This window comes from Misgurnus anguillicaudatus, chromosome 19 (assembly GCF_027580225.2).
Source record: "Misgurnus anguillicaudatus chromosome 19, ASM2758022v2, whole genome shotgun sequence".
Classification (NCBI taxonomy): domain Eukaryota; kingdom Metazoa; phylum Chordata; class Actinopteri; order Cypriniformes; family Cobitidae; genus Misgurnus; species Misgurnus anguillicaudatus.
This window is the reverse complement of record NC_073355.2, coordinates 1,013,931-1,026,494: the sequence shown is the minus strand read 5'-3', so window position 1 is coordinate 1,026,494 and position 12,564 is coordinate 1,013,931. Positions and strand designations below refer to the sequence as shown.

Sequence of the window (12,564 nt, the reverse complement as noted above, 5' to 3'; positions counted from 1 at the left end):
TCCTTAATATTCACAATCCAATTCTGTCTAATTCATATGTGAACTCTGTTCTTTTGTAGGCCAGTAATGGACAGTGGTACCAGATGAATGACTCAATGGTGCATTCCAGTAACATTAAGGTTGTCCTCAATCAGCAGGCTTATGTTCTCTTTTACCTGAGGTAGTGTTCCTGCTTTTGTTCTGTTGTTCACATGAGATTAGACCGTCAAGACATCTTTATTTTACAAACACATCTACTGTTTGGTAGGATGCCAGATAAAAACACGGATGCTTCAAATACAAAGCAGAACGTGGTGCATTCTGCGAGAAGTAATGTGACCCCCGAGCAGTGGAAGAAGAGCTCACTCAATGGACCTCCATCTTCACCACAGGTTACCAAGGTAAAAACGTCTAATATAATCTTTACACAAAATAAGATGACTTTTATTATCCTACAGTTCATTATGCATATGACACGAAAACTTCATGTAAAAATAATGCGCATATTCAATCTTGTGTAATATTTTTAGGTAAAGTGATTGATATTTCACTCATTCAGATAATAACCAATCACTACATTTATTTCTTTCTATTGCTGGTTGGTTGGTTTTGTTTACAGAGACTTGATCCAGCTCAGCTGAGAAAAATCCAGTCTGTGGATGGTGGGCTGGGTATTCCTGTGGCCAGGAATTGTTCAGGGGTCCAGTCACCCAAGATGTCTAATGGTACGACCCTCTCCAATACCTCAACCAAGCCATCTGGGGGACCCACACTGATTGAGGAGCCCTTTAAGAAAGCAAAAAAGACCATACCTCAGTTTCAGCCTCGCAATGGCCCTCCTGCTCCAGCCAACGGCCTCACCAAACCCAACACGGACAAAAGAAGCAGCAATGAGGTCCGTGGACTGCCATCATCTACCTCACTTAAATCCCTATCCGACACCTCTTCAGCTGACACCTCTTCTGAGTCGAAGGTAAGTCTCCCTTTAAGTGAAGCTCTCACCTTCTCAAAATTTTCGGTAAAGTTTTCCTAAACCTAGCTGACTTCTCATTTAGCGGTGGGATGAGAAATCTATTCTCTGATGTATCTCTATCCTTTGTCTTCAGTCACAGATGTTACTGGCAAAGATGACTGATCGAGTTAACATGACTTAATTGAAAGATTAGAAGTGCGAATCTGTGTGCGAGCTTTCTCCGTCCCTATGATGCGGTATGCCCGTGCACGTTGAATTTGCACCGATTTGTCTGCGCTATATCACACGCATTTAAAATAAAAAATGGCTTAAAACACAACAATTATGAGAAGAGCAACAGCAGTAAATCTTCAATGTAAATGTATGGTGATTTTGTCAGACAATGTCGCGTATCTAAATCAGGATTTTAGCAGCAGTTATAGGAACAGCTGGTTGGATTAAACACGAGGTGTAATGGGTCGTGTTTAGTCGTTATTTTATAGTCTACTCGTTTTATGTCTGACAACAGAACAGATAATATGTAAAAATAGCATTCAGCTGTGTTAAAATGCAATATAATGTGATTGATCAAAGAGTAGAAGTGAAACATTTCATATTTCTGTTAAGCTACTACTTTGCACTGGATTTTTTATTATTAATATTGTTTACGTCGTAATTCTTTATTTGGTAACATATACGTTTTTTATACTGTATGACACCAGTGAGTTCAAAATAAAATGGACACAATGAAATAACACACTTTTTTTTATTGGTCGTTTAGAATAGTCGACTAATCTAAACATTAGTCGAAAGATTAGTTGTTAGAAAATTAGTCGTTAGTGGCAGCACTAGTCAATCACACAGAACGCGTTTATGGCAGTGAGAGGTGCCTTTTTTATTGTTTTCTATGGGCAATGAGCGTTATGTTTGTGCACCCCGAGCGCCTCACGTTTTAGTCACCTTGTGTTTTTGTAGGAGCGCCCTTAACACCTGAAGTTCACTTCAAACGCTCAGAGCGAATAATCTGAAAATATAATCTTTATTTAACCAGGAATGAAGAGGTTAATTGCTTCAGTCATGTAAACATCTTACTGCGAGTCCTTACTCTGATTATTGGAAATAATTGCATAATTGGTGTACATGTAAACGTAGTGAATAACAAGGCTGTTTCACATCAACACTTGCCACTAGGTGTCACTGTGGAAAGGGGGGTGTCAGATTGTTGTCTTAAAACCTCGAAACAATACGGCACATTTGCTTTAACTGTTTCAGTGTTTCATGAAGCCTCAGAAGGCATGTTATAGCTTTCACACACAGCACTGGTTTCACAGACGGGGCTTAGCTAAAGCCAGGACTAGTGTTGCTTTTGTCAACTAAAAGTATGACTAAATATTGTTGTCAACGAACCTTTATCACGTGATAAAAACAAGACGCAACAGAAATGCTGGTCAGGTGACGATGACTATAATTAAATGTATAATGCAATATTGTTGACGAATAAAAACGAAACTAAAAGTGGTGTACAAAAAAAACTATGCCAAAATTGATTTTCTTTTTCGTTGACCAAAACGAGATGAGACAAAATTTTATGAAGTTATTTTGTCTCCTTTAGCTATCCCTGTTTATTTACACCCCCGCCACTTGACTGCAGATGATCATGTGTGTTCAATGGTTAAAACTAGACTAAAATGTCATTAGTCTTATTTTAGTCAGAATTATCCATGACTATTTTTGTCTAGTTTAGTTGACAAAAACTAAAGTGCCCAGCCTTTTAGTCGACTAAACCTTGACTAGACTAAAGAGTATGAATGTGACTAAAGCTAATAAAAACTAAAATGACAGCTTGACACAAAGACTAGACTAAAACTAAAATTAGAACAGGCTGCCAAAACAACACTAGCCAGGACTAGACCTTAATTAAATTAATACGTTTAAGCGTCTTTTATAAACATGCCTTAGAAAAAGACGTCACTGGTGTGTATCTTGAGACAAATCAATGACACGTTACGTGTGTTTTAGTCTAGGACTAGTCCTAAGCCTTGTCTGTGAAACCGAGAAAAAAATGGTTAAGAGGACATGTAAAACCTATTCAAACTCTTATTATACATAAACGATTATAATATATTAAGTGGTGAAACGTGTGTCTTATGCGAGTGTCCCAACCTGCTTGCTCTTGTTTTTTAAATGTTATTTAATTCATATGTTTATTCAGTCTAATGCCTGTTTATTGAACACTATGGTGTATCAGGAATGGATTGGGACGAGGAGCGCTCCTGTTGACGTGTCCTGTGTAAATGCTCCAGCATCTCCAGCTAAAAGTGTTGAGCGCGTGAACTCTGAAGAGCAGAAGCTGATGAAATTCAAACCACAGGCCCTCACCAATGTCACATCAGAGACTATCAGCACCATGTCCCCTCCACCCGCCAAACGCCTCGCCCTATCTGCCAAAAAGGTCAGTTCATCAGCACCACACACCCGTTTCATCTACTGATGATTTTATTTTTAGGTGTATGTGTGTGTGGTCTTCCTGCAGTGTTTTACGTTAATAACCTAAACTGTGCTGTCGCCCCAATCATCAGCTCCTGCGGCTCACACTTTTTTTAATGACATTTTTAAAAAAGCACCTAAATAAACCTTAGCCTTTTCTAGGGGTGTAACGATTAACCATGCAAGTGCGCGTTTTCTAAATGAATGAATTTGAATGAATGACGGTGAAATCCTGGCACATCCCAAAACCAGGGGGTGCGCTCATGCAGAAACATTACAAACGCTATTCCAGGAAATGTCTGCAGGAATATTTCACAATCACATGACGTCTATCTATTCTGACGTCTATTGTCATGTGTACTGTAGAATTGCTGGACAGAAGTGTGCGTATACAACCAACCTATAATTGTAAAACCACACCCAGTCCTCTTTTAACCGGCATAGATCTGTGACAGTTTGTCATCTTTTTTATCCTCACTACAGCAGATACCAATGGTAACTGCTATATAACAATATGAGGAGCTCTTTTCCATTTCAATAGTTTTCAGAAAAAGTAATTTTTTTTGCCCAGGCCCAGAGTGATTTTCTGAGCCTTTTTTCTCACCCTGGATGTGTGTATATATATATATATATATATATATATATATATGACAGAAGTTTTCCACCGGTTAATCAGCGCGTGACAAACCCGGTTATATCAGAAATAAATGAAATCTGACACCTGCTGCTCTGTGACGTGACGCGCGTTCAGCTCCGCTGAAATCAGGCAGCAGACACATTCAGTTGTTAGTGTTTGCTCTCTCTAACGAAACTAAATAATTTAATTACAAGAAAATATCAAAACGACGGTGTTGCGGTGGGCAAGTGATCTAACCGGTGAGAGGCTGAAGCACCGGCAATCACCGTTTCACCGACTATCGCAACAAGCCTAATATATATATAACAGAATATAATATAAAATCTGAGGACTATTTATGTCGTAACACTGTATAATGAGATTACACTTTAGGTTCCGCTAAACGCATAACCCTGCGTTCATACTTTGTTTCTAAAAGTAGGTGGGAGTATAATACATAATATCCAAACAGCGCTGTCAAATATTGTGATGTCATCTGACTCGCTTGTTATATTGATAGACAGAATGTGTAGCCAATTAGATAACGAATCCAATGATCTTTGTGTGACGTTTTATTTCCTGGTGTGGAAACTGCATTTTATATGCTAACAAAAGGATTAATAATAATAAGAACGAATGTGTATGCATTTAAACAAAAGACTTTTATTTTGGGGCTGACTGGCACTTAGAAAAAGCACTAGTCCACTAAAAAGCACTAAAAAACCCTTGCAAGAACCTCATTTTTGGGCCTATTGACCTTAAACGTGAAACACAATTTATTTAGACTTGTGGCTTTGGGATCATTGCATTTCCAGGTTTTTCATTAATAAAAAAACAGAGTGACAGCAGTGACTCTCTGCAACCCACTTTAAATGATCCTGCGACCAATCAGTTGAGAAACACTGATTAACTGTGTAGTCGTTGGAGTTATGTAGTAATTTGAACATTAGCTAGGCTGATGTCAGTATGGTGCTTCTCATCTGGTGTGTGATCTCTTAAGTTTTTTTGTTGCCAGAGTATCTGAAGCACAAGAGGTTTTGTGCTCCTCCCAAAATGGCTGAATTTACTGCACGGTATAATTAATAACTGTGGCATATTGTGAGAAGAAACTTGTATTGCATCTTATAAGTGAGGACATGAAAGGGAGGTTTCCCAGTCAGGGATTAGCTTGCCAGGACTAGGTCTCAGTTTAATTAGGAAATATAACTAGTTTTAACAAACATGCCTTACTAAAACATTACTTGTGTGCATTCTGAGGCAAAACAAAAGGTACTGATGTATTTTAAGATATGTCAATGCAAGTTGTTTTCAGTTTGGACAGCTCTTACATTTATTTTTGTCTAGGACTAGTCTAATCCCTGTCCGGGAAACTGCCCCAATAAGTTTTAATATTATTAGTTACATTTACTTAAGTCGTTTAGTTTTACCAACAAATACAATGAATGGTTATTTATTCAGAAGAAAAGCTCATTTAAAATGAACTCTCTTGATTTTTGGCCTTGTGTGTTTAGCGTTTTATTGTAGTGTTTGGTAATATCTTAAGAAATCTTAAGAAAATATAAACAGAATCACATTACCTTGACATCTAATTGATTTGATTCCTATCATTACTATGTGTTTTTAAATATATAAACCATTGTTTTTTTAAACTTCTAGCACAAATAACTATATTGTGAGAATGATGATTCTTAGAGGCAGGACACACCAAAGCTTTTTTCTGCGGCTAAAAACATGGAGGATGCCAAATGCCAGCTGTTTTTTCAGCAGAGTGCCAGCTTTCTTCAGCCGAGCGCTTTGGTAGCTGTGATACTTAAGCTGTGAGCCGGTTGGTTGTTGTGATACTTGTACCGCCCCTCCTCCATTGTGATTGGACAGGCGTGTGAGAACTGACATTGACATTTGCCGGCTTTCAGCGCAGAAAAAAATGCTAGCTGCTGGCTGTTTTAAAAAACGTTAAGCTTCTATTGGAAACAATTGAAAACATGTGTCGGCCATGGGCGTAAAAGCTTTGGTGTGCACGCCCCCTTATACTTACTTCTACTTATGCCGTCGGTTCACGGCCTGCACTGCTGTCCTTTTAATTTCTTATTAATTTTTTTGGTTTGTTTCATTTTTAACAATTTCTAATTCTTCTCTGATACAATTTCTTTTCCCCTTCACCCTTCTATTTATTTACTTCTTTTTGTTTGGTCTTTGATGGTTTTCTTCCTGTTTGGGTCTTTTTTGTCATTGCCACGTTTCATGGCTGTTTTATTTATTTTATTTTATATTTTTTTAGACCACAAAGTTTTTATTTATGTCAATAACTGCAGGTCAGTCCGCGACAGAGCCCGACCTGCAGCACTGATGCTCCGCCCTCCTCATCTCTTCATTCGTCTGGTGACTTCAGCCCAGCTCCACCACGCAGGTATCTGAACACATCACACCAGAACATTTCAAGAGTTCAGATACAAAACAATGTTTTGTTGTAAATGAGCTTTTTCTTATCAGACTCTTATGTTTAGTTTCAGTCACTTCACTTTAATGCCAATGAAAAGTTTATTAGTCAGTTATTGAAATGCCTTATTTTCACAAGTCTCACTGTAGTCATGTCATTTGTATTTAACACATTTAACTGTCTTTAGCTGCAAACCCCTCTAAGTGCATTCAAGGTTTTTTTTGCAAAAAAATTCACATCTTTGTACAAGAAATTGTAAACAGCTGCAAAACCACTAAAGATGTAACTAGAAACATTGCAAATGAATGAAGAAACTGAAGCACACACATTAGAGGTCCATGTGACTGACACATTCAGGTTGTATTCAGTTCAAAGTAGTTTAAATGTGGTCCACGGTCATTTCCCATACCCATCCCATCTCACTCCTGTCACTCTTCACTGTCCTCTCTGAATAAAGATAAAAGGCTCAAAATTTCGGTCAATATCCAAATACATGTGTTGTCATATAATTAGAATATTAGGGGTATACTCAACTAAGGATTTACATATTCGAATCGAATCTTTCAATAGTCGACTGATAGTCGAATCATCTATGTGTGTTTGCATGGGTTGGGAGGGGGCCAGACCAGGTACAAATGGGTAACTTTTATTTTCTTTTACAAGCAGCACATAGAATCAACTTTCTGATAAAGTGACCAAAACTGTCTTTCAAGTGATGAACTGACGATGCTTTTTTTTTTAAGGTAAAATGTAAGGCAACATAAACATTTGTTTAATCAGCTTTATATACAATTCATTAAACATTAATTTCAGTGTTTTTCTTGTTATAAATGTATGATTTTATAGACACTACATGTTATTATTTAGCACAGAGATAATCAAAGTCAAAGTAAGCAAGCAGGTATTTCTATTAACTTAGAAACACCTGATGATTCTTATATAATTTATTTCAGGAATATTTTCTATCATTTAAAAGTGAACACCGACCATAATATAAAATCACAAAAAAAGACAGTCGTGTCAGGCATAAATATAGGTGCAATGCAGATATTTTCCATATTTCCCACTGAAATCTAAAGAGACAATTTACCTGTTTTGTAGTTTAACTTTTGACAAGATAACCACCCTGTTAAAATACATTTTAAAACGTATACCCGTTGTTTTTAATGTTTAGTTTGATGAACTCCTAAAAATGAGACGCAGAGCACCTACGCGTTCGGCTAAATTGCATGCGCAAGCATCATGGCCGCCACGCAATAGCGCAACATCGATACAACGAAAAGCAATCCAAAATTTACAGACATAAATTAGATCAGAATTTATGTTTATAATAAATAAAAATAATTAATAAAATAAGGTCAGACGTAACAAGGTGCAGCACAAATATGTGCAAAATGCCTAAAGTGCATGGAAACAAAACACAAGCCGAATAGATAAATCAAATAACTCAGAGTGATTTATAAATAAAATAAAGAAATTATTAAAATAATGAAAGTTTAACCAGAATTTCCAGCTGTGTCTTTTAAATGTAGAAACTAAGAGGCAATGGTTTATTAACATATAAACCTCTTATGGACGTGTAGCCCTGTCACAGGGGTTGTTGGATTTATTAATGCATTTAAAAAATATTTATTGAAAGCTACTTCTTCACATATTATTTTCATAGCATTATCATAATAGGCTGTATATTAATATATTGTATATTCATATATAATAATGTGAGAAAGCTGTTATATGTGAAATCAGATCATGTGCACCCATATACGGCCAAAATTGAGTGATCCTCATTTCATAACACATCTGAGACGATTCGACTGTGAGATTGATAGTCGAATTAGGCTTCTCCTATCGATGCATCGAATCTTTGACTATTCTGGGTCACCCCTATAGAATATTATCAAAAAGTTGATTTAATTCACTGATTCCATTCAAAAAGTCAAACTTGTATATTATATTAATTCATTACACACAGACTGATATATTTCAAATGTTTATTTCTTTTAATTTTGATGATTATAACTGACATCTAAGGAAAATCCTGAAATCTGTATCTCAGAAAATTAGAATATTGTAAAAATGTTCAATTTTGAAGACACCTGGTGCCACGGTGTAATCTCAAAACACCTGCAAAGGCCTTTAAATGGTCTCTCAGTCTAGTTATGTAGGCTGCACAATCACGGGAAAGACTACTGACTTGACAGTTGTCCAAAAGATGCCTTTCACAAGGAGGGCAAGACACACAAAGTAAATAGACTGCATTTATATATCCCATTTAACAGACCTATAGCCATTCAAAGCGCTTTACAAGCTCCATCATATTAACACACCGACGGTGGTGTCAGCCATCCAAGGTGCCATTCAGCCCACGGGAGCAGCTGGTGGGGTTAGGTGTCAAGGTGTCCTTGAGCAAGACACTTCCCAGCAGTCACTGTCTATCACTGTCATTTAAATCATGACAATTTAACTCATTTGTAAACATTTGTTGTACTACATTAGGGCTGCACGATAAATCGCATGTGTTTGTCAGGTGCATCTCCTCAGTAATAGCGGTTCCTTGATTAGTAGTAAATCGCTATCAGCTGTTTTCAGATGGAGCAGCTTTAACTACACAGAGCCGCAGCTCACCGACAATCGGGGCAATCTCGCATTAATTATCGCGGATGTATCGCCTGCGATATGTATGTGATATGGCCCAGCCTGTCAGGGAACCACGGCTCTGTGTAGTTAAAGCTGCTCCATCTGAAAACAGCTGATAGCGATTTACTACTAATCAAGGAAACCGGCATTACTGACGTGATGCACGTGGTATCGCATGCGATTTATTGTGCAGCCCTATACTACATGGAGTGAGATAAAGTGTTGTATTTTGTAGTTGTGTTGATTTATATTGAAGGTTGTTTATAACAAGTCATGTGACCTGAGGTTTTTAATACCTAATCACAATGTTGTTTTGTTTGAATTTGCTTTAAACCAGAGTTACAACTCATTCAGTCCACCTGCAGTCTCCATCTTCATCTCATCTCTCGAAAATTTCAAGTCCCCTTAAACCATTAGAGCCGCCCACCTGTACACAGACCAATGGATTTCAGCATCAGAGTACACACAGACCAATCCAAAACCACAACCTTCTGCCATCAGACGCAAGAGCCACACTTAAAAAGAAAAAAAAGAAATTAAAGCGGCAACATTCTGAAGTCCAACAGGAGGACGACACCCCTGAATCTTCAACCCTTAACGAACCAAAGGCAAATACTGAAAACCGAAAGAAAAAGAAGAGGAGGAAAAGAGAGGAACAAGTTAACGGTCTTGAGGGACAAAGACAGAGTGCGGATCAGGATGAGGATTGGTGTCTCGGAGGAGAAACCTGGAGCATCGCTCCTGAGGGCGACCTGCCCAAATCACCATCATTATCTGTGAGTGATCAGCGTGTGACCAACGCTGTCCTCAAGAAGAGCAAGAAGACGACGCACAAGGTCATGGAGTCCAGCAATGGAGCAGCAATTTCCAAAAGGTTTTTATTTACTTCAATAAAAGAAGATCATCTTCACTCATCATAAACCATGTCTGCTTAAATCACTCAACCAATTAGTTATTAACATCAACACTTCTTCTGTATACCCTTGGATAAAAGACTAAACCACTATCATCTCACTCACGTAAAACTTTTGGTGTGTTTGTTTGTTTTCTTTTTAAAGTTTTTATTCTTCTGTTGTCAGTGTGATGATAGATGAGGTGAACACAGATGCTGAAGATCTGAAAAAGGTGAAGAAGAAAAAGAAAAAAGATAAAAATCTGAGAGCAGAAAAAAGCAAACAGATTGAGATCAGTGAGGAAAAGTCTCATCAGAACAGCAAACCAGAATCACAGATAAGCACAGGTAAGAAATAATACACACATGTGCGTGCAAATAAAGTGTAAACAAATTTAGTTTTGAATAATGATACATGTTCACTTTTTACACCTTTAGATTGCATTTCTAGTGAGAAATTCGTATTGTGGTTTTCAAATATGAGATTAGTTATCACAATGCGCTCGCTGTTTATATTTCAAACAGAATTACATTACGCTGCCTATGAAGGCTGTCCGAATGCATTTATCGGAGCTGCCTTCATGCCGCTGAAGTGAGGCAACACGTCAGCTGCTTTTAGGACGTCGTCTTCGTCTGCTAAATGTAAATGTAGAGATCCACACAAGCCTTGAATTGCCTGAAGATCATCATTACGACTCTTTACTGTCTCTCTGTCATGATTAATTTTTTTCACAATAGGACGGTCTCTGTTATCTTATATTTGAAGGGTTTTCAGTGTGATATGTTGATTAACACTTATGTGATACTGTGGTTTACCCTTTTTATTATCATAGACTTGTTGAAGTTCTCGCAGGTGTTTAGTAACTTAGGACTCAAGTCTGTTAAGCAGATGATTGATTATACTTGTGTGTATAGTTCATATCGATGGTGAACCGTACGCAAGCCAGACTTCTCCATACAGTTTTGTTTCTAGTGTTGAGTTTCATGTCCTGACCCTGTCTGATCTTCTCCGTCAGCTTCTGTGATCGTTTGGGACAGTCAGGTTCAGGACGGCTACAATCGTAAGCAGATCTGTCAGGAGGCTGAGGGCGTGTCCAGGAAAGGCATAAGCTCTGTCCCTATGGGCTGGGATGGCAGGAAGAGTTGTGATGTTGTTGAGGAGCTCCTCAGGAGTTCATCAGATAAAGCTTATGGAACGGAGGGTGAGCTTAAACACAAAACATCTGTTTTATAAATACAACAGCACTTCACTGGCAAATGGCCAAAAAATTATTTTGTAAGCATCTCAAAACCAATTGCAAATGATATAAAGCACACCACATTGTGACCACGCGTTCTGTGCTATTGTGCAAACATGTTACATAGAAATAAACTTCAATTAAAGTGTTAATGGAGAAGTTACTTAACATTGCATCCAAACAAACGCCTTTCATTGTCATCTCTTTTTAGCGTATTATTAGGAGATAAGCCCAGAATGGGCGAAGACCCCTATTGTATCTGTTAGTTTTCTTTTTATTATTATTATTCCCTTTTCTTTTTCTTTCGCCATTGCGTCTATGGCAGCCCATAGCAGCTTACATAGGAAAGTTATGAAATTTTGCACACTGATATAGGCCAGTCCAAAAAGTTTCCACAGCAAATTTGGAGTCTCTATATCAAACCTGCTAGCGCCACCAACAGTCCAAAGTTGCACTAATGCTTTTGCTTATAACTTCTGACCCGTAAGTTAGGGTGACCATACGTGCCATTCTTCCCGGACGCGTCCCGTCCAGGATTTCGGTGCGTCTTTCGGAAGTCGTATTTGTTGACCGCATACGCCATTCAGTTAAAAACATAAGATATACAATCGTAGTTTCATTCTTACCTTAAAATGTAACAGTTGCTTTTCTGTATTAATAATAATAATAAACCTCTATGACGTATGCGGTCGACAAATACGAGTTCCAAAAGACGCACCCGAAATCCCGGCCAGGACGGGCCCGGGAAGAATGGCACGTATGGTCACCCTACCGTAAGTCCTAAACACAAAATTGTTATTTCTGTTGATTCCTTGGCTCAACACGATTCGATTAGACCCTATGACGTATGAATTTTTTTCCGCCATTCTCCGCAAGCGTTATTCTGATCGACTCGAAAACACCATAGGAAGAACATTACATTACCTTCTGAACAAAAAACTCTATTGGCGTTATATTGAAATTTTCATCAGAAATGGCCAAAAATTGCAAAAAAAACAAAAAATTTGTTTTGATAAGATTTGATACGCTGATGAAAAAAACATTGTATGCTTGCACCACTAGTTGGCCTTATAATTGAACAAAACCTTTCATATCAAGCAATCTTTATGTTCATAAAAGTGTTTCTTCACTAAACTAAAGTGTATAGTCATAAAACTAGCTAGATGTAACACAGTAATGACCCAAGTTTGAATTCATGATTTTGTTATTGCGCCACCTAGTGGTTTTGAGATAGGAAAATGTAATTTTTTGCCTAAAACTAATACAATAGTACGTCTAAAACCATGAGTCATTATGCATTAATCCTTTCATGGCTTGGAGTATAAT

At 37.7% G+C, this 12,564-nt stretch overlaps 1 protein-coding gene across 1 annotated transcript in view; it reads left to right on the top strand.

The window, feature by feature from the left end:
• The window catches only part of usp36 (ubiquitin specific peptidase 36), a 58,693-nt gene that overhangs the window by 42,355 nt on the left and 3,774 nt on the right, over positions 1-12,564 (top strand). Inside the window, exons 11-18 of the mRNA XM_055183140.2 lie at positions 60-160; positions 248-380; positions 599-952; positions 3,180-3,383; positions 6,347-6,441; positions 9,446-9,982; positions 10,188-10,348; positions 11,017-11,202. Of these exons, the coding sequence (XP_055039115.2) occupies positions 60-160; positions 248-380; positions 599-952; positions 3,180-3,383; positions 6,347-6,441; positions 9,446-9,982; positions 10,188-10,348; positions 11,017-11,202 (1,771 nt within the window). The remainder of the gene's footprint in view (positions 1-59; positions 161-247; positions 381-598; positions 953-3,179; positions 3,384-6,346; positions 6,442-9,445; positions 9,983-10,187; positions 10,349-11,016; positions 11,203-12,564) is intronic.